This window comes from Culex quinquefasciatus, chromosome 2 (assembly GCF_015732765.1).
Source record: "Culex quinquefasciatus strain JHB chromosome 2, VPISU_Cqui_1.0_pri_paternal, whole genome shotgun sequence".
In the NCBI taxonomy this organism is placed as follows: Eukaryota; Metazoa; Arthropoda; class Insecta; order Diptera; family Culicidae; genus Culex; species Culex quinquefasciatus.
In genome coordinates, this window is record NC_051862.1 from 4,738,305 (window position 1) to 4,764,366 (window position 26,062).

The 26,062-nt window shown below is 35.0% G+C and overlaps 1 protein-coding gene across 1 annotated transcript in view; it reads left to right on the forward strand.

The window, feature by feature from the left end:
• Positions 1-13,088: 13,088 nt before the first annotated feature.
• Positions 13,089-26,062, forward strand: part of LOC6050613 (limbic system-associated membrane protein) — a 171,884-nt gene continuing 158,910 nt past the window's right edge. The window contains exon 1 of the mRNA XM_038254302.1: positions 13,089-14,597. Within this exon, the coding sequence (XP_038110230.1) occupies positions 14,512-14,597 (86 nt within the window). The 5' untranslated portion in view covers positions 13,089-14,511. The remainder of the gene's footprint in view (positions 14,598-26,062) is intronic.

Here is a 26,062-nt window from a genome sequence, read left to right on the forward strand (position 1 = left end):
AAGAGAGTTATTTCAACAAATTCAATCGAGATTTTTTAAATAAATTTTTATAATTGAATGAATTTTTGCCCATGCATTTTCATTGTCAAAAGAAGACATTTTGTTCCATCAGTTTTTCCATAAAGAGCTCTGAACAATTTTTTGTACAGGTTTGAAAATCTGTATCTTGAGAAAGTCATTGAATGTTCCGGCTCCCCCTTACTGCTTGTTCTTCACCATTTGATTTGATTATTATTTCAGATTGTCTGCTTGACTAGTTATTGAAAATTTATCAAACAAAATGGATGGTCTCTTAAACCCAAAATTATTTTTGCAATTCCGCTGTGAAACTGTCAACTTTTTCTGTCCTTCTGGAAAAACGAAACGGCCTACTTTTCTTTACCAATAATAACAGAATGGAATAATAATACCTTTCAATACCAGTGGTAAAAAGTAGAACTTTTTAGCACTGAAATGGGTACTGAAAAGATGAACTTTTCAACACTTGTATCGCAAAGTAACATTTTTCAATATTTTTTGTTTTGAACGGTGAAGTTACTTAACGCATGAATGATGTGTTGCAATGCAACGTTATAAGAATGGCGAGGTTCAAAACAAAATCTAGAATCTTCCTTTTTTGAGTTCATTGATCCCTTTAAAGCTAAAAATGTTTGACGAAAGAGTTTTTCTCAGTGTGGTCTCATTATCTCTCATTTTTAACTCGAGATACCTATGTTTGCTGGTTCAATTTTCGCTGTCAAATAATAAAAACTTTTCTGAAATATCTTTTTCTTCAAAAAATCAAAAAAAGTGGTCAATAGATTTGTAAGCCTAAGACTTTTTTCAGCAAAGAACATTCACTCATCTCCCCCTATTTCACTCACACGCAAGAATCACGTGAAACATACACGCACCGCGCACTCCTCATGTTGTTTCAGCACAACATTTGGCGAATAAAAATATCACTTTTCGCTCACTCGGTTGGATTGCTTCACCTTGCTTGCTTCGTTGAGTGTAGCGAGGCTTTTCCACCTGCCCGGAAAAGCGGTGGAAATGGGATGCTAAAGGCATCTCAACGGTTATGCTGCTGCTGGTTCAGGCTGAAAATTCGCAAAATTCAGATTTGGGTGAAAATGGGGGAGGTGGAAAGACACATGGTGAAGAGATGACACTCCTTTTTGTTGTTCTCGAAATCAGAACCCAGAACGAGTGACATTGAGCTTCTACTTTTAGCTGTGGGATATTTTTTTTTGTTTTGAAAAAGTCATGCACATTCTTTGAAAAGGGTAAAAATTGCAATATTTTAAAATTTTTAACATGCTAGACAAATTTTAAGCAAATTGAAACCGAATATTTGATTTTTTTTTTTCAACCAACAAATCTTAGAATTTTCTTCGTGAAGTCAACTGACATTGCTTCAACGTGGCTTTTCCGTGAAAAAAAGCCCCAAACATGAATCTCTCGTTCTCTCAAGCCAAAAACGTGGTGAAAATGCGTCGCTGTTTGTCGACAGAGCTGTTTGTGTTTAGCGCACGGTTTGGTAAATTTAAGCCGCGGCCATCCATTCCTGGGGGGCGGGTTTCATCGCTCGTTCGTTCGTTCGCTGCTGACGAGATGATGAAAAAGCTTCTCGAATTACACGCGGCTCAAATTTGGTGCCAATGCTTTTGGGTGGGCGGGTGCAAATATACGCGCACATACGCTGGGAAAGTTCGCAGTTTTAGGAAAATGCTTATCCACTGAAGGAGGAGGCTTGAGGGGGTTGAAGTTTTGTTGCGATGATATTGGATGAGTTAGGGTGTGTCTTGGTTGCCAGAGGCAATTGGATCTTTGAGTTGGTTTATTTAATTATTGAGGGGATGTATGATACCAGTCATAAACAACGTGGACTTTTTTGCTCTTGAAATTTTCATATATTTTTTGTATGGATCGTGGACAATCACCAAACCCCACTGGAACCCCTCCTCCGAAGCCCTTGAAATTTGTCAAAATGAATGGAGTAGAGCACTTGTTTTATTTGCTGGCTTTTAAAAAGCGCAAAAAAATCCGTGTCTTATTCATTCTTGGATGTAGGATCTTATTGAATTAAAAAAAAACTTTTTCGATGGCACCACTTTTGAGATTATTTTCCCGCCCAGAGAATAATCGAGAATCTTTACGTTTTTCTTCATAACTAGACACTGATATTTTTTAATATTATAATATTTTTTTACAAAAATAAAAAAATAACAACAAAACTGCAAATACCGAATTGAAAAAGAATCAAAAAGTTCGAGATCCTTAAAAATAAATTTTCAATAAATCAATAATTTAATTAAAAACGTAAAAAATTTGCCTCCACATAACCGAGTCTGGACTGAAAAAAATGTAACATATTTAATGACAACACAATTTTTTCGCTGAATTATAGATTTTTTAAATATAATTTTTTCATATTTATTTTTGAATATTGTTATCAAAAAATGATCCCGGATTGCCGGTAAATGCAGGATTCAGAAATTAAGTAGGTACCTGACAGGTATAGAGACTTTTTATTACCCTACAGATGAATTTGAGTTAAAATTTTGTACCGTAAACCAGGGTGGCTTTGATAGGATTTTAATTTATTTTTGGAACATTTTACAACAGGTAAGGATTTTCTCAAGATTATTATTTTTAAAACATGAACTGTGGGAGGCCACACAATGTCCAAGCACTATTTTGGAAAAAATATCAATAGTGTTTAGAAAAATAGTTTCGTTAAAAATTCATAGTTTAAATTCCGGCTTGACCATGACTACCAAAGTCATACACCCAAAATTCAGAATCGAGATAATCGTTCTCTCAAAATTTATTGAGGGCTCAGTGCCAAAATCGATAGAATAATGGTACCAACTCACACCATCATAACAAATGAGTTCATTCGTTAGTTGAATCAATAAATCTCCAACAAGTGTCATACATCGACTTCTGACTTCTCCATGGTCACCAAGCTGTGGTGGCCGAGGCAGTTAAGTCATTGGATTGGTTTGTCAAAGGTCTCTGGTTCGATTCCCGTTGTCGACACTTTTGGTTTTTTGTTTGACGGATGAACTTTTTTTTGCAAATGAACCTCGAGAGAATAGTTCTATCGCCCATCTCGAGCTGTGTTCTCTGCGTCCGTGAATGGTACCACTATTCTCTCGACTCGAGACCATCATTCTCTCGGACTAGCGCTGCCAGTTTTGGGTGTAGTTTTTCTTGTTAAAATCATATTTAATATGTTCAAACTTCATTTGTACGTTAAATGTACCATCAGCTGATACTGATACAGTTTTTAAGAAATAAATCATTGTTTATATTTAGTTAACTATGATTATAAGCTTTTTAACAAAATACATAAAAGTTTTAAGTCAAATTATAAAAAAGTCGGAATTTTGCCTGAAATTTGTTAAACCTGGTTTTGTTTTTTTAATTTTGCATTTTACACTGAATTCGAAGCAAGAATCACAAGTTTTCCCATTTACATAAAATTTGTTCAACTGAAATTGCCTATATTTTTACTAATTGTGTTTCGAAAACTCATATTATTGAATGTTTACAAAGTCATTCGAAAATGCATTCCGTTTTCCGATTCAAAATCATGTTCATTGAGAAAATCATGACACTTTGAGAAGCTTAAAATAATTACTTTCATCAACATTTTCTTAACTATGGTCAACTAACTTTTTAAATTTTTCAAAATTTTATGAAAAGTTTTTTTTCTAAGTTCTTTGAACACTTCTCTTCCACGGTCAGTATGATTCCGAACAATTCCGTACCTATTTTAATTGTACTCTTCATTTTGCGGAAAAATCTCAAATCTATCAAAGTCACCCGGCTATCAAACACAGCTAAAAAATTAGTAATCCAGTTGCGTGCAAAAGGCCTGGGTGTAAAATATATATTGCATTATTTTATGCAATTTTATGTAATTTTACATCCTAAAATGTGTAGCCCATCATTATGGGAAACCTACTTGACCGAAATGTCAAGGTCATATATGCGTTTATCCTTACAGCGTTTCATCGGTCTGATGGCCGAGTGGGCTAAGGCGCCAGTCCTCACTGTTGGTGCTGGGTTTGAATCTCGTCGGTTGCAACTTTTTTTTTTGTTTTTGCAAATTATGTACATGAAGTGTGTAATATTAAGTGTTTATTTTGACGAAGGTTATGTGCATGCTTTTGCAAGCGATTTTATCATCGGATTTTTTGCTGTGAAGTCACCCCGTTTTACGGTACCTGCACCCAACTGGCAGTCGCATGATTGTGATGCATGGCGGCATGAAAGTATATCAGAATCTGCATGAAATCTGTCCTCATGCATTTTTTGCGATATAGGAGTATGACATTTTTGCCCGTTACCGACAATTATCGACATTACCGACGGCTTTTTGGTTGTATTTCACAAAAAAACACTTCGCAGAACGACCACCAACTTCTTGGTTATTGATCCGACACGCTACCACCGCGCCATGGACACTTGATGAAAAGTGAGTGAAAGAGCACCAACATACACGGAGAAAAAAGAGTTCCTAAAATCGTGAACAAGCGTTCATGAAAATGGGAACCACGAACAAAGTGTTCAAATTTCATGGTACGTTTTTCAAAATCGTACCATGGGATTTGAACACTTTGTTCGAGGTTCCCATTTTCATGAACGCTTGTTCACGATTTTAGGAACTCTTTTTTCTCCGTGTATGCTTCTCTTTGGAGTGTTGCTCGGGGACGGGCCAGCTTTATATGGGTTGGTGAGAACTGCAGATCGCTGAAATTTTTACACGCGGGCAAAAATGATCTACGGGCTTGCTGCAAAAAATGTTATAAAATATGACATTTTCTGCAGCAAATCCAATGTTGCAGATTTTGAGATATATTTTTCCTTTGGGTGTGCTTTGCAACGCGCGGTGTGAGATTCAAGGGCAAACTCGGTGAGAAGAGAATCGTTTAGCAAACTCTTAAACTATCGAATTCTGATTTGCACTCCACTCGTGAAGATGGCCTTAGACCTATGATCGCTGAGACACATCCTCTTGAGAAAAATATCATTAAAAAATAAGTTTTCTGAAAGCAACAAATTTTCGTATACTGAATACTTTGCAACTTTTGGTTAGGTTTTTTTATGTTTCAAAATTAATCATGTGTCATATTTTCATTTGTTTGTTCCATTTAACAATCCAAAGTTTTTTTTTATATTCTCTGTATTTCATAATTAGTCTACATTATCAAAAGTTCAAATGAGTTTTTACAATGTTATGGTAAAAAAATCTAATTTCAGAAAATGAACCCAACAGAAGCCACTCGATATCCTTGAGCTATTTGACAATACCAACATCCCACAACCAAACTGACTCAGTACCAGCTAAAACAAAACAGAGAGACCCTTGATGCCCTGCAGCATCAAAATAGGTTCGACAAAACAAAAACAATCATCATTCGGCGGTGAAGCACTGCACTCTTTGGAACTCTAGCTTTTGGAAACATTTTTTTTTCTCCACCCAATTTCATCCACGAACGGCACCGCGCTTCTGTCAGAGTTCACAACAAACAAGCAAACAAAACGAGATGTTGGCAACTCGGCCTGCATCAACATGTGTTACAGTGGTGCCATCAATCTGAATTTTCCCCAGAAGCGCACACATACAAACACGCGGCTTGCCATTCATTCCGTGTGTTTGTCTGTTGTTACCACGTTTTGTTGGAAAAGATTTTACTGCAAAAGTTTAGGGTGTGGAATTCTATTTTTGATCTTCACCATTCATTTAAATATTTTCAGAAAATGTGTTCAAGACCTGTTTATGTAATTGAAAACAAGAACAAAACATTCAAAAGTGTCATTCAATAGGTGTTGAGATGTCATGACAGGGTTGCCAATTTTTTTGTATATCTCTTTGAAAATACCTATTGTTAAAACCAATTCCAAATTAGTACAAAAGCAGTTCAGAAGGTTATTTTCACTTGTATACGATTTTAAACTTTTTATTTATTTCCCATAAGTGCTCAATACTTAAGAAAGGGTTGCCAAAACCTTAAAAATGGAAACAAAATCCGAATACCAAGTTAAATTAGTTTTTTTTAAATATATTTCAAAAACCAACTCTTCACCCTAGATCGGCATGTAACCGGGGGATGTTTATCCGCCGAGGATCGTTTTTGCGCGCCGGGGATGTGTGCCAGTATTTTGCTTTTTCCCAGAAAGTAACTCCAACTTGCGGTGAGAAGTGGTACAAATGGTGGCTTGATGATGACTTTCCGCCATGAGCAACGTGAGTATGTGCGGCTGTAGTGGATTTCAAGTTTTGTTGCGAACGAGTGCTGATTGCATATCTCCTGCTCGTTCTGGAATTTGGTGGAATAAACTGGCACGATTTGGTTGAAATGCAATAAACACAACGATGCACTTGGAAAAGTTGTTGATGGTACTCAATTTAAATACACACTTTATAAAAACTTTGGCTTTCACTCTTTCAGGCTGAATAAACATTTGATTGAACGGTGTTTGCATATTTGTTCGTTGAAGTTTTTTTTTAAATAGGGAAAAATCCCAAAAACCTTAAAGTTCTACAAAAATGCAAGTATTTAAAACTACACCCACTCAAACTAGCTAATATGCCACTTGACTCATCCTCACCGAAGCAAGGTAGGCTTCCGATCTTATCAGCAAACAGAATTATCATCATTTTCCCATTCATCTAGTCTCGGTGGCATCAAGCCGTCCACACATCGTTCGTCGTCGTTCGCCTCCACCAAGGAATGCCAGGCATTTTCCCCCAGAACCAGTAAAGCAAGGATAAAAAAAAGTGTGAGAAAAAAACCCTGAGCTTACCCTCACCCTCGTAAAGAGATGTAAAACGAAAGCTAATTATCGCATCACACACTCCGAGGCTGAGCAACATGTTTCACACACCAGCTCGGGCCTCTTAAGGTGCGGTGCTTAAGCCTTTTCGTGACAGCCACAGGATAAACGAGCACGTGAGAGAGGGTGTGTGTGTTTGTACTTTTTTTTTTCGTTTTTCTTAAGCGGGCTTTTGTCTTCCTCATTGTTCTCTTGGACAATGGGGAGCTTTAGAGAGAGTGTCGTAATTTTGTTATTTTCTGTTTGATTGTAATTAGAAAAAAATATGAAATTGATTATGATTATACTTAAGAATTCAATTTACTCACTTACTCATTGTGATCCTTTAAAAGTTTGGAACTAAATAAATCCTACGTTCAAGGCAATGTAAATAATTAAATATTTACTGGCATTAAAAAGGAATGTGTGTCACCCAGGATTAATGGCATTGATCGGTTAAAACACTGAGAAATATTTCGGTTAGAAAGTCACTCAAGTGGTTGGGAGCATTTAATCTCTTTGTTGACAAAAGTTTAAATCATAAAAAAAAATTTTAATCCCAATCACACAGAAAAGAGAGGAATCATATTTTAGTATGGTTTGAAAATTTAAAAAAAACATCATTAAATTTTCAAGCTATCATTTACTAATTGAAAAACAAACTGATTTTCTGTCAGGATGAAAAAACTGTACTTTTTGAGAGCGTTTTTTTAATGCATTACACAGTAAAAAATCATGGAAACATAACATCTGGGAAGGGTTACATCTTTTTCATCAGAAAAGATGTGTAATTTTACCACTTTTCTGGTGTAATGCCAATTTTTCAGTTCAATTGCTGAAATGCATTATGTAAAGTGTTCTGGGATACTTTTCAATAATTTAACATATTTCTCAACGAAGGTCTTTAAAAATCTTTTTTTAAATCTAGAGAAACATTTTTTCAAAAAAATGTTATAAATATTGTAAGGCCGATGTATTTTTTTCAAAATTTTGTCACTCGACTAGGGATGCGGGTTTGGAGGTCGAAGGGAGGGGACAAAACATAAAAAAATATGTTAATTGAAATGAAAAGCCAAAACTTCATTATTTCTATTAAAAATCCATTGGAAAATACGTTCATCAGCTGTTTAGTGTAATGCAATCATTTGTTTCCAAAAATTGAAAGTTTTCACCAAAAAACCGAGAAGAAAAAACTTTATGCGGTTTATGCATTGAAAATTCAAATAATTTTTAAACTAACCCAAACATGCTAAACATGCTTTTTTTAAAATGGAAGTTATCCATACAAGAATGGAAGGATATAAAAAGAAAAGTAGAAGGATTGTAAACGTAGGGCAATGCATTTTAAAATGATTTTAGTTCACTGCATTTATAATTTCATCCAAAATATGACCTTTTTTCCCCTTGATTTTTCGGGCCGGTTTTAAAAAGGGAAGGTTATGCTTAAAAGCTGTCATATCGAATCATTTTTTTTGTCAAATAACATTTTGTTAAACTGGAAAAATATCGTTTAACAAAAAAAAACACATTTCATGTATTTTTTAAATATGAATTTTTTGGGAAATTTAAGGAAGCATTTTTTTTATCAAATAACATTTGGTTAAATTGGAAAAATAATTTCACAAAAAAAACTTTTCATATTTTTTTTTATTTTTTAAAATGATTTTTTCGGAAAATTCAAGGAAGCGAAATCTTTGTCAAAGTTTTCTTTTGTCATATAAGTATCACCTTTATTTTTTAATGGCAATTAAACTTGCAATCAAGTTTTTGAGTAAAATTTGGTAAAACGGTTTAAAGATTTTATTTTTTTCACGATTGATTTTTTTTTTCAAAAAAAAAAACATTATGTACTTGGATAATTTTCTCTGTGCACTTTTTTGACGCGGCCTTTGGTTTTTGAGATATGAACAATGACTATTGGCCATGCTCAAATTTAAAAAAAAAGCTGAAAACAGAGATATTCTCTGTGTAGTTCAATTAAATTTGTTTTTTTTTTGTACCACAGGTCTATCGGAAACTAGTGGATTGATATTCAATGATAAACAAGAATATTTTGTGATTTGTAACTCTTTTATTTTAAATAATTTAGATTTTTGAATCCAGTGATTTGAGCCCAATTTAAAGGATTTATATAAGTGGCATTTTCACAAAAAATAACATTTTATGTCCCCAAAAATATATCCTTGAATAAAAAGAGTAGAAATTATCATTTTGCGACAAAAGGTATTTTTTAATTCAACAAAATTTTCTATCATGTATCTTATTTATCATTGAAGTTTAGTGGACAGATGCAAAATAACATCACTGAGTTTCAATCAGATAAAAATTGCAAAAAAATGAGATGGACGAAATCTAATTAAATTATTCATTCAAAAACGTCTCACATCAATATTCTCATTTGAAATTAACCCTGAAATGACCACATTCATGGGTAGGTTTCAAATGTTGATTAGTTCATCAAATATTTTCGAAATAATTCTGAATTTTGTCAAAAGCCTTTTTTTTTAATTTCTTAAAGGTATAAAGGTTTTGAGATGGACATTTTTTCTAATTTTATCATGTAGACTTAATTTAAACATTTCAGAATTTTTTTATTGGAATCATTAGAAAATTGGGAAAAAAATCATTTCTAACGGTGCACATCAACCAAAGATTTTACACCAAGATTTTGGAAACACATATCTTCAAAACTACAGGAACAATTGATTAATTGTTTGATTTATCCCTTAAAGGACTTTCGACAAAACTATTTTTCAACAAAAAAAAAATCTTTTTTTACAACTGTCCGTAATTTTTACAATTTTAAAATAATTCAACAATTCTTTCGAAATATCGTCAGTTGAAAATTACAGGCTAATAAGTTGGCACTTTGAAAAAAATCATGTTCATAGATTTGAATTCCCGGTGAATTCTTGGTTAACTAAAAATTCTAGAAGAAAAAATGTAGGATTTCTTTTTTGCAGGGTTTCTTTTCTCTCAAGAAAGGAATCTACTGATGGCTAAACATTCGGAATAATTTCATCTAAAAAAAAAACAAGGCGAGAAAGCATTCTCTCCTCCAACAAAGCAAAACGCAGCTATCCCAGCTGACGAGCACTTCCATTCACTATCCATCATGCAATCGTTCTGCCATCAGGGGACAATCGCGCACACGCACACACACTCCCTCTCTTGAACGCGATACACAATAGACAGCACGACGACGACGATGACAAGCAAGAGTTGCACCACCAAGAATGAGCTGGCGCTTTTGTTTGGCTTAAATTACAAAACGGTGAGTTCATCGAGGATGACAAAGACGAAGAAGAAGAAGATGGAAAAAGAAAACAATAGAAAACGTTTGTGTTGTTGCATTTTCTACATTGTTGTGAAGAGAGGGCAATACGATCAACGGTGCATTGGATGAATGGATGAATGAATGAATGAATTACTGAGGGAAAAGAGTGGATAAGAGACAACACAAAGGAAAGAAGGGAGGGGGATGTAATTGTCGGTGCTTTTCGGGTGCACTCAGGCAAATGTGGGTGTGCAATTTGCATTGTTGTTTGTGAATGCATCATTTGTTAGATTGTGTATGTGTGGGGTAAGGGATGTTTGGATTCCAGAATCCAGATGTTATTGTGGTGATGTTTTGTTTTGTTTCCTTTTCTTATGTGAGAATGCACTGAAGCGTAATGGCTGCAATTACTCAAAGTCAACAAGCTTGGTTTGTGCATGGTTTAGCTAGAATTTTTCTTTCCAATGAGGTAAAAAAACAGTATCTGACTCTTTCACACAAAAAAAAACCCAGTTGACCCAATTGAATATATGTGAAATATTTATAACAACAAAATCAAAGGAATTGAAATGATTTTTTTTGCAATTCCGTCGTGAAACTACTTACTTTTCCTGTCATTCTTGAACAACGAAATAGCCAAAAATAACAGAATCGAATAGCAACAATGCTGAAAAGTTCTACTTTTCAGCACTCAAATGGGTGCTGAAAAGTTGAACTTTTCAGCACTTGTTTCGAAAAGTAACACTTTTCAACATTTTTTTGATTTAAACGATTTATTGACAAAAAACATGTAATTTGACTTAAAATTTCACTCAGTGTGTGTTTTTTGGAATTGCAAAAAATGTTGTATGGAACTCGTTGCAAAACTTGATTTTTTCAGCACTCTTCGTATTTATCCAACTCGGTGAACCTCGTTGGATAAATGTACGACTCGTGCTGAAAAAATCCTCTTTTTGTAACTTGTTGCATAAACTACTATTATTTATTTTTTATACCTTATTTAAAAAAGAATTAACAACGTTATGTCCAATATCTCTACTCATAAAAAGTACTGCAAATATTATTAAAAAATTAACTTTAAGCACGCTCAAGGCGCATTCAATCTTCCACGCAAACTTGACCTCGACCTTCACCGAAATTTGCCCTTTTTCTTCAATTTCCGCCAACTGCAAGCTGTTGCCAAAGCTCGCTGGCGGCTGGGTTGAAATCGTATAATTCCAATCCGGAAAAAGGCCTCCCAGCAAACAAAAACATGCCTCTGCGCCGGGAGATGTGCCACGGCCACCAGCCAGTGTGGCCACGTGACCCAGCGGCGCAAGGCACTATCGCGTCAGCAATAATGGCCATCACAGCACGAATGAGGTCGTTGCCAGTCCGGTTCTGCTACTGTTTGCCAAGGCAAGCAACTGTAGCAAAACATTACCGAAAATTTCGTATTCCAGTCCCGGTCGGACCGCGACCCCTCCCGCCGGACGACCGTCGTCTCCTCGTCATTAACAGTCGTCATTGGGTGGGGAAGGGGAGGAGGGTCATCAGCGGTTTGAATGGCATTTTGGTCATGACCAATGTCATGGAAAGTGGAAAGCTTTAATGGGATTATAAAATGATAATTTATCATCTAACGAATCACGAAAAAGTTTATTTAGAATTACAATGAAAAAAAAAATCAACAAACAGGCAATACAATTATGTAATCTTTCAATAAATTACATGATTCGAAATATAACTCACTCTAAAATCCAAAGAAAACAAAAAAAAAGCAGAAAGTGAGCAATAAAACTAATGATTGCGTTTCATTCACCAAAATCACCATACGATGATTATGGCAAACGATGACGATACCCGTAACCGTAACCCAACTGACGTAATGGTTTCACTGTATGAGTGTATATGTGCGTTCATAAAGTGAGTACCATGTCATGTGTGAGAGGAGAGTCCTTCCCGGGAAAAAAGGATAATCGTGAGTTACTTGACACAAAAACGTGACTCGCGAGGCAGTGCGCATGACACGCGAAAAAGGAATCTGTAGAGGTGAGTAGTGTGAGAAAGAGAGAATGAGTGAGAATATCACAGCTCTCACGATTAGATGAGTGGAATGGTGAGTTATTGAGCTTTCTTGGAGGATGAATTGTTTAAAAACAGTTGCGGAGAGTGTTTGCTTATTACTTAATTGGAATTCGAGACAGCTTAACAAAAAAAATGGACAATTTTGACAATTTTGACAATTTTGGCAATTTTTGGTAATTTTTACAATTTGGACAATTTTGACAATTTTGACAATTTTGACAATTTTGACAATTTTGACAATTTTGACAATTTTGACAATTTTGACAATTTTGACAATTTTGACAATTTTGACAATTTTGACAATTTTGATAATTTTGATAATTTTGACAATTTTGAAAATTTTGACAATTTTGACAATTTTGACAATTTTGACAATTTTGACAATTTTGACAATTTTGACAATTTTGACAATTTTGACAATTTTGCCAATTTTGCCAATTTTGACAATTTTGACAATTTTAACAATTTTAACAATTTTGTAAATTTCAACTCTTTTCTTCTCAAGTTGACTTAAATCCAATCCGTTAAGTCCATTATCGCTATCACATCAAACCACCATTCAATCACTCCTCACACAAAATATTCCAGCATCCTGCCCCAGCTGAGACCCTCTCACCAGCGTGAAGCATCACTTCAACCCACAATCACGATAGCCTGTGAACTGACCTGCATTGACAACGCCGGCTATCGTGGTGTGAGTGCAAAAGAGAATAACCCATCCGATGCACTGAGTGCGTTCAAATCCCTCTCCCTCTCTTTAAGCACGCTTTGTTATTGTTTTGCACTGAGAGCTTTGCAGCGCTGAGCGGAGCGCGCTCGATGAGATCCCTGCCGCAGCCACACAGTCGTGGTGAGTAACTCATCTCGTCGGATTCCGTTTCGTGGCGACAAAACAGCTTGCCGCTCCGAATTGGCCACTTCAGTCTCGTTGCGAGTGTCCATCGGTTCGGTTCGGAGTGGTTCCGTGTTCCGGCGCGCGCGTTTAAGATATCTGCATTTTTACTGGTTCTAGACAATCTAGCAACGGAAGCTACCGTTTTCCGGGCGTTTTTGGTGGCGCGGCACCACTACCAGGTCAGGTCAGGGTGATTTACTACTGCAGGTCGGCGTCATAACCACATTACCTGGAAGGATTTCGTTTGGGGGGGTTGGAAGTCATAACTATGCCGGACGAATTTTGGCCACTCTGTCAACGGTGCCATAAAATGCGTTCCGTTTGACCGCTGAGAAACGGTTCTTGAGAGGTGATTTAGTGCCAAAGATAAACCTACCCTCCGCAAGGTGGTGACCAGGAGAGCTCGTCGACGACGTAGAGGTGCAAATCAGCTGGCATTATATTAGCATTACAAAGAAGGCAGCTTAGCTGGTTTGATCCAGGGGCGCGAGGGGTGATGTAAAACAAATTCGACATTTCACAGCCCATTTTGTCGTGTCGTTTCGTTCAAGCGCTAAGCTTAGGTCGTGAAAAATCGTGAGTGATTCACACAGAGTGAGTTTGTGAGCAGGTTTGTGTGTGTGTGCGCGCGCTTCAGTTCCCACGAGTTGAACGTGCCGGAATAAATTTATGGATTAATTCCGACGTGGCAGACGACGACGGCGAGGAAGACGACATTTTAATTATAAGACCGCGGTCTCGTTTTTGGTCCGGGAGCTTAGTCCGGGTATTTCCGTGCGGTTTTTCCCGCCGACGACCCACCGGGGACTCATTTGCGGGCAAAGACGATAATAACAAAATTGTGTGTCCCGAGAGGAGGGAAGAAAAGTGGAACTGGAAGAAGTTGACGGAAAGCCGCTCATTTTTCTTCCTCAACGTCGACGGGGTTCACGTGCAGCTCAAGTGGGTGGAAAACCTAAACCTGAACCCAAACCTGGTCGGGGAGGTGGGAAGAAGAACATCAGAGACTAAGTGAAGCTGATAATTGAGTTTTGCCCGGTGCGAACCACGGCAATCACTGCGAACGGGAAATTGAGCAAAATCGCCATTTGGAGACCCGGCCACCTCCTGTCAGGAGCAGTTTCACCGGATATTGGATCCCCAGAAGAAGAAAAACCAGTCGCTCTCCACCCGAGTACGTGCCGGGATTATCGCAAACTGCAATCCGCCAGTGGCCAACCCGAAACTAAATCACAATCGAAATCCGAAAACTGCATACCAAGTGACCATAACGAGACTACGAGCGAGAGGACCCTTTTGTGAGTGTGACCTGGTCGTTTGGGGGCGACCCATGGAGAAGAGCCGGAATCGGCGTTAAAGCACGCTAGTAGTGTGCCCTCTCAAAACTGGAATAATAATTAAATTTGCACGGAGTTTTCTCGGTACTGAGTGCTTTTTTTTTGTTTGTTGGTGTACCCGTCACATGAGCGGTATCGTCGGGCTTTGCAGCATCCGAAGCAGAAGCAGCAGCACCATCATCCGTAGCACTTCCGGACCAACAGAAACAAGGTACCGTATCTAATTTCCTGTATTTTCCACTTCTCACTACACAAATATACACACGGAATGGGGGCACTGTGAAAAATGTTGGTTTTAAAAATAGAAATTTAAAAAACTTAAGCTTCAAAAAATCTAAAATCATGGATTGAAAACATCAATCGTCAATGATCGAACATGTAGATAGTTGATTTATTTGAAGTTTGGACACATTCGAATACTTATGAAATTATTGATTTATTTTGAAACATAAACATAATGTTATAGATCAAAAATTCATAACTAAAATACTACAAAAAAAAAGTTAATTATTTATGTTATTAAACCATAACAAAACTTGTTAAAACTGCTTTTTTGCTCCAGTTGAGCTTTCATAGATTGTTCTTTGATACAATCGGCAGTCCAATTCCTTTTACAAATGTTGAACATTTTTCTCAAATCAACAAAATAAAACATTTCTCTTTAAAACTATTGAAGACGATTTATGAATATTAAAAATAGAAAAACTGTCAAAAATAAATAATCATTTTCAATAAGCAGTTCTTCATAAAAATAAAAACATATTTCAAACTTTTTTTCATCAGTGCACAAAATAAAAACTCACACACAACAAACAAACCAACCAACCGGGGTGGTGGGCCAAGGATATTGGAAAGTTGTGTCGAGGAAAGTCCTTTCCGGAGTTGCCGTTGTTGTTGTTTCTGTTCGGGGTTGTTGTTAGTGCTGCTTGTATTGGTAAAAATTGCTGGTGCAGAAGAACACGACGGCGACTGTGACGAGCGCTTCAATAAACAGTAAACAGTGTCGGACCCGGTTTGGGCGCTTTTTGGGGGGGTGATAATTTTCTTGGAAGGTGTTCACGCTGAAGCAATTTGGGCGCACCAAAAGGTCAAATCGTGCCACGTGGGGCGGAGATGGGATGAGTTTTCGGAAAAAGTCTGAGGACATTGAATTTGTGATGCTGGTGCGATTTTGATGGGGAATCAAATTTGAAATTTTGATCTTCATTTTAACTATGTATTACCTAAATTATATCTAAAACCTGTCTAATATCCGAACAACATCGCAAAATTAGAATCATGAATCATGGATTCGAAGATACGATAAAATACAGTTGTTTACTACTGTTAACTGTTTATGACATTTAAAAATGTCAACCTTAATTAAAACAAAAATGATCCGAGGAAATAATGACGCCATGCCAATTTGAAGTTTTGCTAAATGCAAACTTATTTGCAAATTATATTTTTGATTTTTTTTTAATACAATAATTCTTTACTTTTTTTTATTTAATTGTGCAGTTACAATTCGAAAAAAATCCCTTTTTCTCAAACAGCAATTTAAATTTTCCTCTAAAAAAAAACAAGCTTGCTTCGTTTTATAAAAAAATAGTAGTTTATGCAACAAGTTACAAAAAGAGGATTTTTTCAGCACGAGTCGTACATTTATCCAACGAGGTTCACCGAGTTGGATAAATATGAAGAGTGCTGAAAAAATCGAGTTTTGCAACGAGTTCCATACAACATTTTTTGCGATTCCGAAAAACACCCATTGAGTGAAATTTTAGGTCAAATTTTCATGTATTTTGCCAATAAATCGTTTAAATCAAAAAAAATGTTGAAAAGTGTTACTTTTCGAAACAAGTGCTGAAAAGTGTTGCTATTCGATTCTGCTATTTTTGGTACAGAAAAGTAGGCTATTTCGTCGTTCAAGAATGACAGGAAATGTAAGTAGTTTCACGACGGAGTTGCAAAAAGCATTGTTTACAATCGTGAACCGATCGAAAATGTCTTTGTTAACAGTAGGTTCATTTAAAAAGTCATTTTCAAAGTATTTCAAAGTAGCCTTTTAATATCATGTACTTTATTGATAAAAAAGTTTGATTTTTTTTGTTTGGTTTGTTCTGGTTGTTTTCATGATTCAATATCAAAAAAATATAAACTTATTTTTCAAATTAAAGTAATATTATTGCTTGGTAAAATTGCAAACCCAAGCCCCAGAGTAACATTGGTTGAAAGTTATGGTTTTTTTTACCAGTTTTCCTATTTATTAAAAATGTAAACATTTCAAAAATCAAATTTTCAAATTAAAGTTTTGAGCATAAGCATGGACATGGGTTCAAATTTTCGAATAATAGTTTTACATAGAAATTTATTTTGCAACTGAAAGTACTTAACAAGAAGCTACTTTCAGTTAAACATTTTCAGTTTTAAAAAGGTTTTTTGAATTAAAAAAATAATTCTTGAAAGAACAGCACCTCAGTAAATTATTTAAAGCTAAGGCTTCATCCATAAAGTACGTCACGCTACCCCCCCTTTGTCACGCTTTTCCTATACTTAAAACATGCAATGTCACACTTGCCCAGACCCCCCTAGAGCGTGACATACTTTATGGATTTGGATTTTTTTCTGGGACTTGGGAATCAGGCAATATGTTTCTGAAATACGATCTCACAAAGAATTGGAATCAATGAAAATGAATTTTTCATAGTTTTACCTAATTAGTCTGTAATTTTGAAATGATCATATAGGAAACTATGGGTCTGATTTTCAGTGTTAAATTTTAAACTTTAGCGAATCGTTCTGATCTCTTCAATTAAATTAAAGAAAAATTCTGGCTTTTCTTTTGAAAAGGACATTAAATGGATAAAAATATTTAAAACCAAATTATAAAATTTATGAATTATTTTTTTAAAAATGTCACAAAATATGTAGAAAGAAAACTGAACTGAACTTAAATTTTGTTTTTCAATTGAAAATCAGTCAGATGTTTCCTTAGGTGATGCTTAGAGAAATTTATTTTCATCGATACGAATTCTTTTTGAGACTTTTTTCAATGTTTCGAGAAAAAACTATTGGTATTGATTTTATTGATCCTTGCACTGTAACTTGGATTTGGCCCGCACTTTTCTCTCGCACTTTTGACAACAAAATTTCCAAAAACTAGGCAACCATCAGTTGTTTATTTATATTTCCAGTCGCAGTTTCTACCAATCTGGACATTCGCACTTTAAAATTGCGATTGACAGGTGAGCAACATTGGCTCGCTTTGATCATTTTTTGAGGAAATTTAAAATTTTCAAGCCAGTTTGACAAGTCGCAATAGTGCGATCGATAGCAATAATTTAGTGCGAAGTCCAAGTTAGTGAGAATTGCGCAATACCTATTATTATTTTTAAGCGCAAAAAATTGAAAATTAATATCTTAAAGTATTTACAACTTGAAAATCATACATTTTATCAATGAATCTGTAAAGTTTTTTTTTTCGATTGAAAATTTGGTTTCGCAAAAAAATGATTTAGAATATTTTTTGTCATGATTTTCTATATTTTCAAAAATCCCTATTTTTCAAAAAAAAAAAAGAAAAATCTCTTTTACCAGATTTTGCACCATCACACATTATGGTTCAAAAGATTTTTTTTGGTCACGAAATATTTCAAAATTTCCAAAATATTTTTTTTTAATGAACTCATTTTTCTCCTAAAGGTCTAATCATGACTATTGACTATTGCTGAGCAAAAATTCGTACTCTTTGCGGATTTGTCCCCATGTTAAAACAAAAACAATTAAGGAATTATCAAGATAAATTTGGAATTTAGGACATAAAAATAAGAACCCTTGTCATATTCACAGCTTACAAATTCACTTTGCTATAAGAATGCTTATGACTTGCACGTTTAAAAATATTCACAAAATAAACCATGATTTTCTGAATTGAATCTCTATGTTTTTCTGTTTTTTTAAACGTTCAAAAGATTAAGAAATAGCATGTTTCCTTTTACGAATACTATTGTTCTGGTCGTTTCCATCGAAATAATTCTTTTAAAATCAAACTGATAGTTAAATAAATATGTCAAATTAGCAAAAGCTTTGGTCAAATCAAAACGCCAATTAAATTTTTAAATGGTTTTATTGCCATTATAAAAGTTCGTAATAATCCGTACAAAAATCTGGCCTGTTAAAAATCCATTTAAGGTAGAATTCATCAAATTCCACCATATTTTGAGAAAATGTTAGTAAACTATCTAAGAACAATTCTACCTGAAAAGATTTTCGATGTTATTTTAATTGTTTTATTATTAAAAATTAAGAGGTGTATCGTTTTTTGACCAAAGTCACCCCCACTGACAGTACTCTTTTACAAAACAATTAAGGCAAAAATTTTAACAAAAGTTAAATTGTACAAAATTATAACACTTAGGAATGTTATGTTCTTTTTTGACTGTTTGCGATATTGTTGATTATGTATAACTTTGTGATTTTTGATCAATTTTCTACATATTGAAATTCATTTTCTTCACCCAAGTTCAATCGATTTTCTTCTCGCATTATGATCAATCTTGTTTCGGCACACACCAATGTCTGTCAATGAGTCATAAAATTTAATTTTATCGACAAACTTCAACAGACTCCAAGACTCGTGAAGACTTTTTCTCCCCCTTCTGCGAAAAATAAAAAGTTATTTTGGCGTAAAACTCATCAACGTCATATAAAAATAAAGCACCACGCGTCTCCTTCCTCCTTCCCTCCGCAAAAAAAAAAACTTGATCACATTTGCGTTTCTCGCATCACCATAACAGGTTCTTAAAGGTACTTACTCCGGCGTTGGGTGTGTGCTGCGCTGTTTGCCTGAGGGTGAAATTAAATTTTGCTCAATTTATCCTTTTTTAGCCGGTGGAGCTTGGCGTTATTCGCCGAGATCACACCGCCGTCGCCAAGACTTGCCGGGTTTTCTTTTCTTTGCGTAAGCAGATTCAATCAAATTATGCGATTACATGCGTGATTCCGGGAAATGTTTATGTTTTTCAGAAGGATTTTTGGGTAAGACGAAATTAAACTTGAAGGAAAGTATTTACTATGTCGAATTTTTAGAACTTATCAACTAAAATGTTTGTCAGTTTCGTTGAAGCATTTATTCCAATTGGATTCGAGTTGCTCTATTCGTTTCCCTTTTGTTTATTTTTTAATCTTCGTAACTGCCAGTAAACCCTATAAACACTCATTATCCTTCAAATCCCTTAGTGAAGTAGTTTCGGTCATGGTGGAAATTTCCCTGTTGTGTTGTTTCTCCCCGCTCGCCAGCCTGCAAAAAGCTCTGTTTAACCAAATTGGACGTTGAGAGCTTTAATGGGTGGTTAGCAGTAACATTTTAACGCCCAGCTCCTTCTTCCCCTTCTTTTTTTTTCCTTTTTCTACTGGCAGCGCCCCGAGAGTGGAATTAAGAGTGAAATGAAAGCAATCCAAGCCCAGCTTAAGGGACGGAATTGCTTACGGGACTGTCTATCATAATGTTCTGGGATAGAGAAAGAGCGAGGATGGATTTATGGGCAGTATATCTTGTAGCTTAAACTATTTGCTAGTGGCTTTTTTTACGAGTACGATTTCATTTTCAGACGAGGGTGCTTCACTTAACGTATGGCACACAAGCTTTACGATAATTGAGATCTTTGCTGGATTATAATGAGTTCATTCGCCATTATTCATCAACTCCAGGCTGTTCAATGATGAAACTCGATGTCTATCGTAAAAGTTTACAGCGCACCTTTTTCAACGCAGAAAAAAAAAACACAAACCTTGTAAACAACTCCGGATGAAACTTTTTTCCCCCTCCTCAACCAGAGTTAGTCGATAGTCCGGACTAGTTGATTAAGCAGGGGAAAGCCCCCCATTTTCTCTGTTTGCAGTTTTTTCCCCCTGCCGGCCACAATCCACCGTCATCCCTTGCAGCACTCGACTCTTTGCCAGAACAAACACAACGCTTGTTATGTTTTCCAAGTACACACAAGAGCGAGAAAAAGTGAGTTTGCCGCGGAAAAATGCATTTCAATTTTCCACCAACTGAAAGCGGCAACCAGAACCAACAGCACTGCGGATGCCACAAATAAGGCAAACTTGGGCGATGAGCGTGAATATTTTTCTCTTTCACGTGGTGCATGTAATGCAACTGGGAAAGAAATTGATTAGAACTGGTTTTGAAATTTCTCGGATCCATATTTTTCAATAATGTGTGTTCAGAAAAAAATGATAATTTTAATAATTTTTAAACAAATGTAAAAATTTCAGAACATTTGTTTTGCATTATTATAATGTTGCCTTCCTCACTAAGGAGAGGCTACAAAATCACTTGGAAAATGACCTCCTAGACCCACCTTCATTTATTCTTATAGACTCAAAATCAAATTCTGAACAAATGTCTGTGCGTGTGTGGGGATGTTGATCAAAAATATCTTGATTTTCTCGCCTTTGGCTGAACGAATTTTGTCCAGATGTGGTCCTACAGCTTGGTATTGAAAATTGTACAGCTTCATTTAGTCGTTTGAAAGTCATGATAAAAAAAACTATTGAGACGACTACAAAAAATTGTGATTTTCAACAAACATAACCTCAAATGGCCAAGTCTGATTGCTACGAAAAAGCCGTGTAGACGGTTGCCTTTTTCAAATTTAATATTTTCACCTTAAAGTTTTTTTTTAAGAACAATTAAATTTAACAATCTTTTATCTGAATTTTCGTCACAGTTTGCTCTAAGTGGCCAGAAAAAAAAAGAATAATTTTGAATAATTTGTAATTTCCATAACTAATGAAAAAACGAATAAAAAAAGAATATCGCCGCGATGCTAATAATAGAAAAGTTGTCCAATTGCCACCAAACATAGGATTTATGTTTACTATAGATAGTCAAGGCTGTTAACGATAAAATTCTCGAGGTTCGATTAGGATTAAAAAATGTTGCATTTTTATCGTCGGGACGATGCAAAAATATAAAAATTGAAATTAAAAGCAATGGTTTTAACATTTGAATTGAAAAACAACCTGCTCATTTGTTTTGCAATGATTAGTTTTCGGAAATCTAAGGACATTTTTTTCGCCGAAAAACACCTTTTTGCAGCACTGTACAACGGAATTTTATAAAAAATCTTAGTATTTTTGATTGATTCCAGACATGCTAAATATGATTTTTAATGCAAGAAGATGCATCTCAGAATGTTTTCAGTTGATAATAATTTTGTTTTCAAAATAAATTTTAAGTTTTTTGAAAACCTGTTTTTTACCTCCTGATTTTTTGGAACGATTTTGAAGGGGGCGACATTATCTTGAAAAATATTTGCAGCGGCCTTAGTTTCAAAGCATAACTATTAAAAAAATCACAAAATACCGTGTTTTCGAAAATACTCCAATTTCTATAATTATCAATATGCGTAAACAAATTGAAATTTTTCATTTTTAAATATTATAGCTTATTAAAAATGCCGGATTTTTCCGAAAACACTAAAATTTTCCTGACTTGCGTTATAGGGTTCATACGAAGCGAAATTTTGTTTGCTTTTCACTTTTATTATAGGATTTTTTTTTTTTTTGTAAAATGCTCAAATTTTCACATTCTGCAATTTCAGTATCAGACGATTAGAAATTATGCATGCATTCGCCGAGATTAGAGTATTTGGAATTGAATACTAAAATTTTCACAAAATTTTGTATTTTTATAAAGGCATTGATCTGAAAAAAAAAATCAAACTGTGCATGCATTTACAATGGCGTTGAGCTTTTTGAATGAAATACTCAAATTTTCACAAAATACTGAATTTTTAAAGTTCACAAATTTTCATAGTTTGCAACATGGGTATCAAATTGTGTGCACTTTCTCATGTATATTTGAGTTTTTTTAAATAACAAAATTTTACAAAACTCTAATTTTTTTTTTGCGCAACGGTTGCAAACGAAGTAAAGTTTCTTTTATTTATTTTTTTGCCTTCCTCACTGAGGGAAGGCTATAATCCTGCTCTAAACATGAACTTTTTATTAATAGCTCAAAGACCCACCTTCATGTATACATATCGACTCAGAATCGAAAACTGAACAAATGTCTGTGTGTGTATGTGTATGTATGTGTGTATGTGTGTGTGTATGTATGTATGTGACCAAAATTCTCACTGAGTTTTCTCAGCACTGGCTGAACCAATTTTGATCAAACCGGTTGCATTCGACTTGGTTCATGGTCCCATACATCGCTATTGAATTGTTTGAAGTTTCGATAACTAGTTCAAAAGTTATGTATAAAAATTTGTTTTCACATATATCCGGATCTCATTTATATGCATGTAAACGATGTCCGGATCCATCATCCGACCCATCGTTTGTTAGGTAATCGAAAGACCTTTCCAACGAGTCCACAACATTGAAGATCTGGCAACCCTGTCTTTAGTTATGACCACTTAAGTGATATTTATGTACTTTTTTGAAGCCGAATCTCACTTAAATGTATGTAAACGATGTCCGGATCCATCATCCGACCCATCGTTGGTTAGGTAATCAAAAGACCTTCCCAACGAGTCCACAACATTGAAGATCTGGCAACCCTGTCTCGAGTTATGACCACTTAAGTGATATTTATGTACTTTTTCGAAGCCGGATCTCACTTAAATGTATGTTAACGATGTCCGAATCCATCATCCGACCCATCGTTGGTTAGGTAATTGAAAGACCTTTCCAACGAGTCCACAACATTGAAGATCTGGCAACCCTGTCTCGAGTTATGATCATTTAAGTGATATTTATATACATTTTTGAAGCCGGATCTCAATTAAATGTATGTAAACGATGTCCGGATCCAAAACCCTTTCCAACGAGTCCACAACATTGATGATTTGGCATTCCTGTCTTGAGTTATGACCACTTAAGTTATATCTATGTACTTATTTTTCTGGATCTAAAAAAAATAGCTGGCAAACCACTTATATTAAAAATGAGGAAGGCATCAACCACATAGGTGGATTAAGTTAGTTTTTGTCAGAGATTTTACTGTAGAATAAAAATTCACAAAAAATCTCAAATTATCACATTTGCAATATGATCATCAAACGATGAAAAATGTTGTATTCTTTTTCAGTTTTATTAGAGTTTTTCTGTAAATTACTAAAATTTTAACAAAATCTGAATTAGTGAAAATACATAAAAATTGTGAACAAATACTCAAATTCACAAATTTCAATATGGGTACCAAATGAAGCAATATTTGGTATTCTTTTTCACTTTTATTAAAGGTTTTTTTTTTTGTAAAATCCTCAATAGTTTACAAAATACCAAATTTTTGAAAAAAACTAAAATTGTCATAGAGTTCGATACGGGTTTCGAACATGAGTAAAATTTTTTATGCTTTTTCATTTTTATTAACAAAAATACAAAAATGTTAATAAAATATTGTATTTATTTCGAAAATAATATCATTTTCCTAATTTATTCGGATACATATTCGAAACACTCACAAATAAGAAATACTTTTTTGATGCAATATGAACCATTTCTTTCGATTCTACTATTTTGTCATTAACATTTCACTTATAAATAAAAGTAGTCAATTTATAAAATAATACTGCATTTCTAGACTATTTTGTTATTAGCAGCAAAACACTGTCTCCAAATTTCCTATTTCATAATTGTGGGACACCCGACTTAGCTGATAGTTTGACAAAAAAAATATCATAGAATTCATAAAGCACTATCATTGCATGAATTTGATGGTCTCAAAGCTTGAATTCATTATTTTGTAAAAAAATGCACTTTAGAGGATAACCAAAGATTGTTTACTTCTGTATGTAGCAATTCCCCACGAAAACAGCATGATTCGAAAAAAAAGTTCTCCAATCGGGATCAAAATTTTTCTGAGGTTTTTTTGCCAGAAATAATTAGACCCGTATTTTTTTGTTTGGCCATTAGGGTGACCTAAACCGTGTTAAGGTGGTCCGAAAAATTGCAATTTTCGTCAATTTTCGCAAAAACCCATTTTTTTCAAAAAATCATATCTCCGCGCCATTTCATCCAATTTTAGCTGTCTTAGGCGCAAAAGAAAGTGATTAGTTTGGCTATATGTGAAAAATAGTAAGAAGTTCCAAAAATCTAGCTTAACATTTATAAAGGTCGTATGAAAACTTAAAATGCTGTTTTGAAGGTCTCGGGACCAAAGAGCCTATGTCTAAAATATTGTTATCAGATTCCTCGGAAAATTTTACGTAATATATCAAAAAATGGTTAATTTATGTTTTCAATACTACGATACGATTTTTTGAAAATAAAAACTGGGTTTTTCGACGCGCCATGCGAAAATCAACTAAAATTGTCATTTTTCGAACCACCCTAACACGGCGGCCCTAATGGCCAAACAAAAAAATATGGGTCGAATCATTTCGGCCAAAGAACCCCCAGAAAAATTTTGAGCCCGATCGGAGAACTTTTTTTCGAATCATGCTGTTTTCGTGGGGAATTGCTGTATGAAAAAAGTGTTCCTAATTTGTAGCATTCATTGGTTTAATGTTTTTCTTCAAGAACATGAAATAAAACGGTCATATTTGCAGTCAGTCATAATATCAATCGAAAGATGGCAAGAAAAGCTTTCTAGTGAAGGGAAAAAATGATCACGTTTTTTTTAATTTTGGGCGATCTTTATACTGTTAAGAATATGTGTGTGACTGTTATCATGCAAATAACTAAATTATAAAATTAAAAATAGAAGAATGCTTGAAAAAATTGTTTAAATCAACTGATGCTGAAACTTGTACTTTTCATTACAAAGACTCTTTTAAATTAAAGAATATTGTTTTGCCATCATTATGTTCTTTTCTAAATCATATTTTTGTTTTTTCTTTCTTTTACAAAATGCTTTCAATTAAACTGTTGTTATACATTTTGCTTAGATAATCTAACCAAGAAAAAAAATGTTTTTTTTTCTTTATCAACATGCAATGGATTTATTTCAATTTGTGCTCTTGACAATAGAACTCAAATTATGTGAAAATATCTGCGTCTCCCAGAAACCGTATCCCTTTGTTCACCTGTCACAATTCTCCCTTTACCTCCCCTTCCGGCTTCAACCAGGAAAAAAAAACCTGCTCCACAGGAAGCGTTTCTCTCTCTCGACGAAAAATTCGTGACGCGGTCATCCATCAGACCGCAGGCACGAGGACCAGCGGGCACCGCCACGTGGAGCCACCTGCCGTGTTTGTGGCGGTGGTTCCGGCAGCAGCAGACAGGACAGAACACGGGACAGGACTCGTTTCTGCCCCAGTGAGAATCGAAGCTCATGCTTCGTCAACCGGAGATGTGATGCTTTGCGCTGTGGCTTTTCCGTCAAACAGCACAGCACGCTGGAAAATTTGTGAGCGAGCAGCGAAAAAATCGCCGAATGACAGCTTGCAAACAGCTGAGCTAACAGTTCACGGTGAGCAAATAAAGTTCGCAGCTGGTGGCTATTTGGATTTTTGCTTGGTGTGAATTGTGGGTGTTTTGAGGCTATTTTGGATGATTTATTTGATGAGGTTTCAAACATTAAAGATGATGATTTCAATTGTTTCACTTAGTTTGTTTTATGATAATGCTTCAGGATTTTCCCAAAAAAAAAAAAACATCAGCAATCCATTTCCCGGACAGTCACTCCATTACCCTGTTACACTGACGCTAACAAATTCCGACGCAAATCCACTCAAC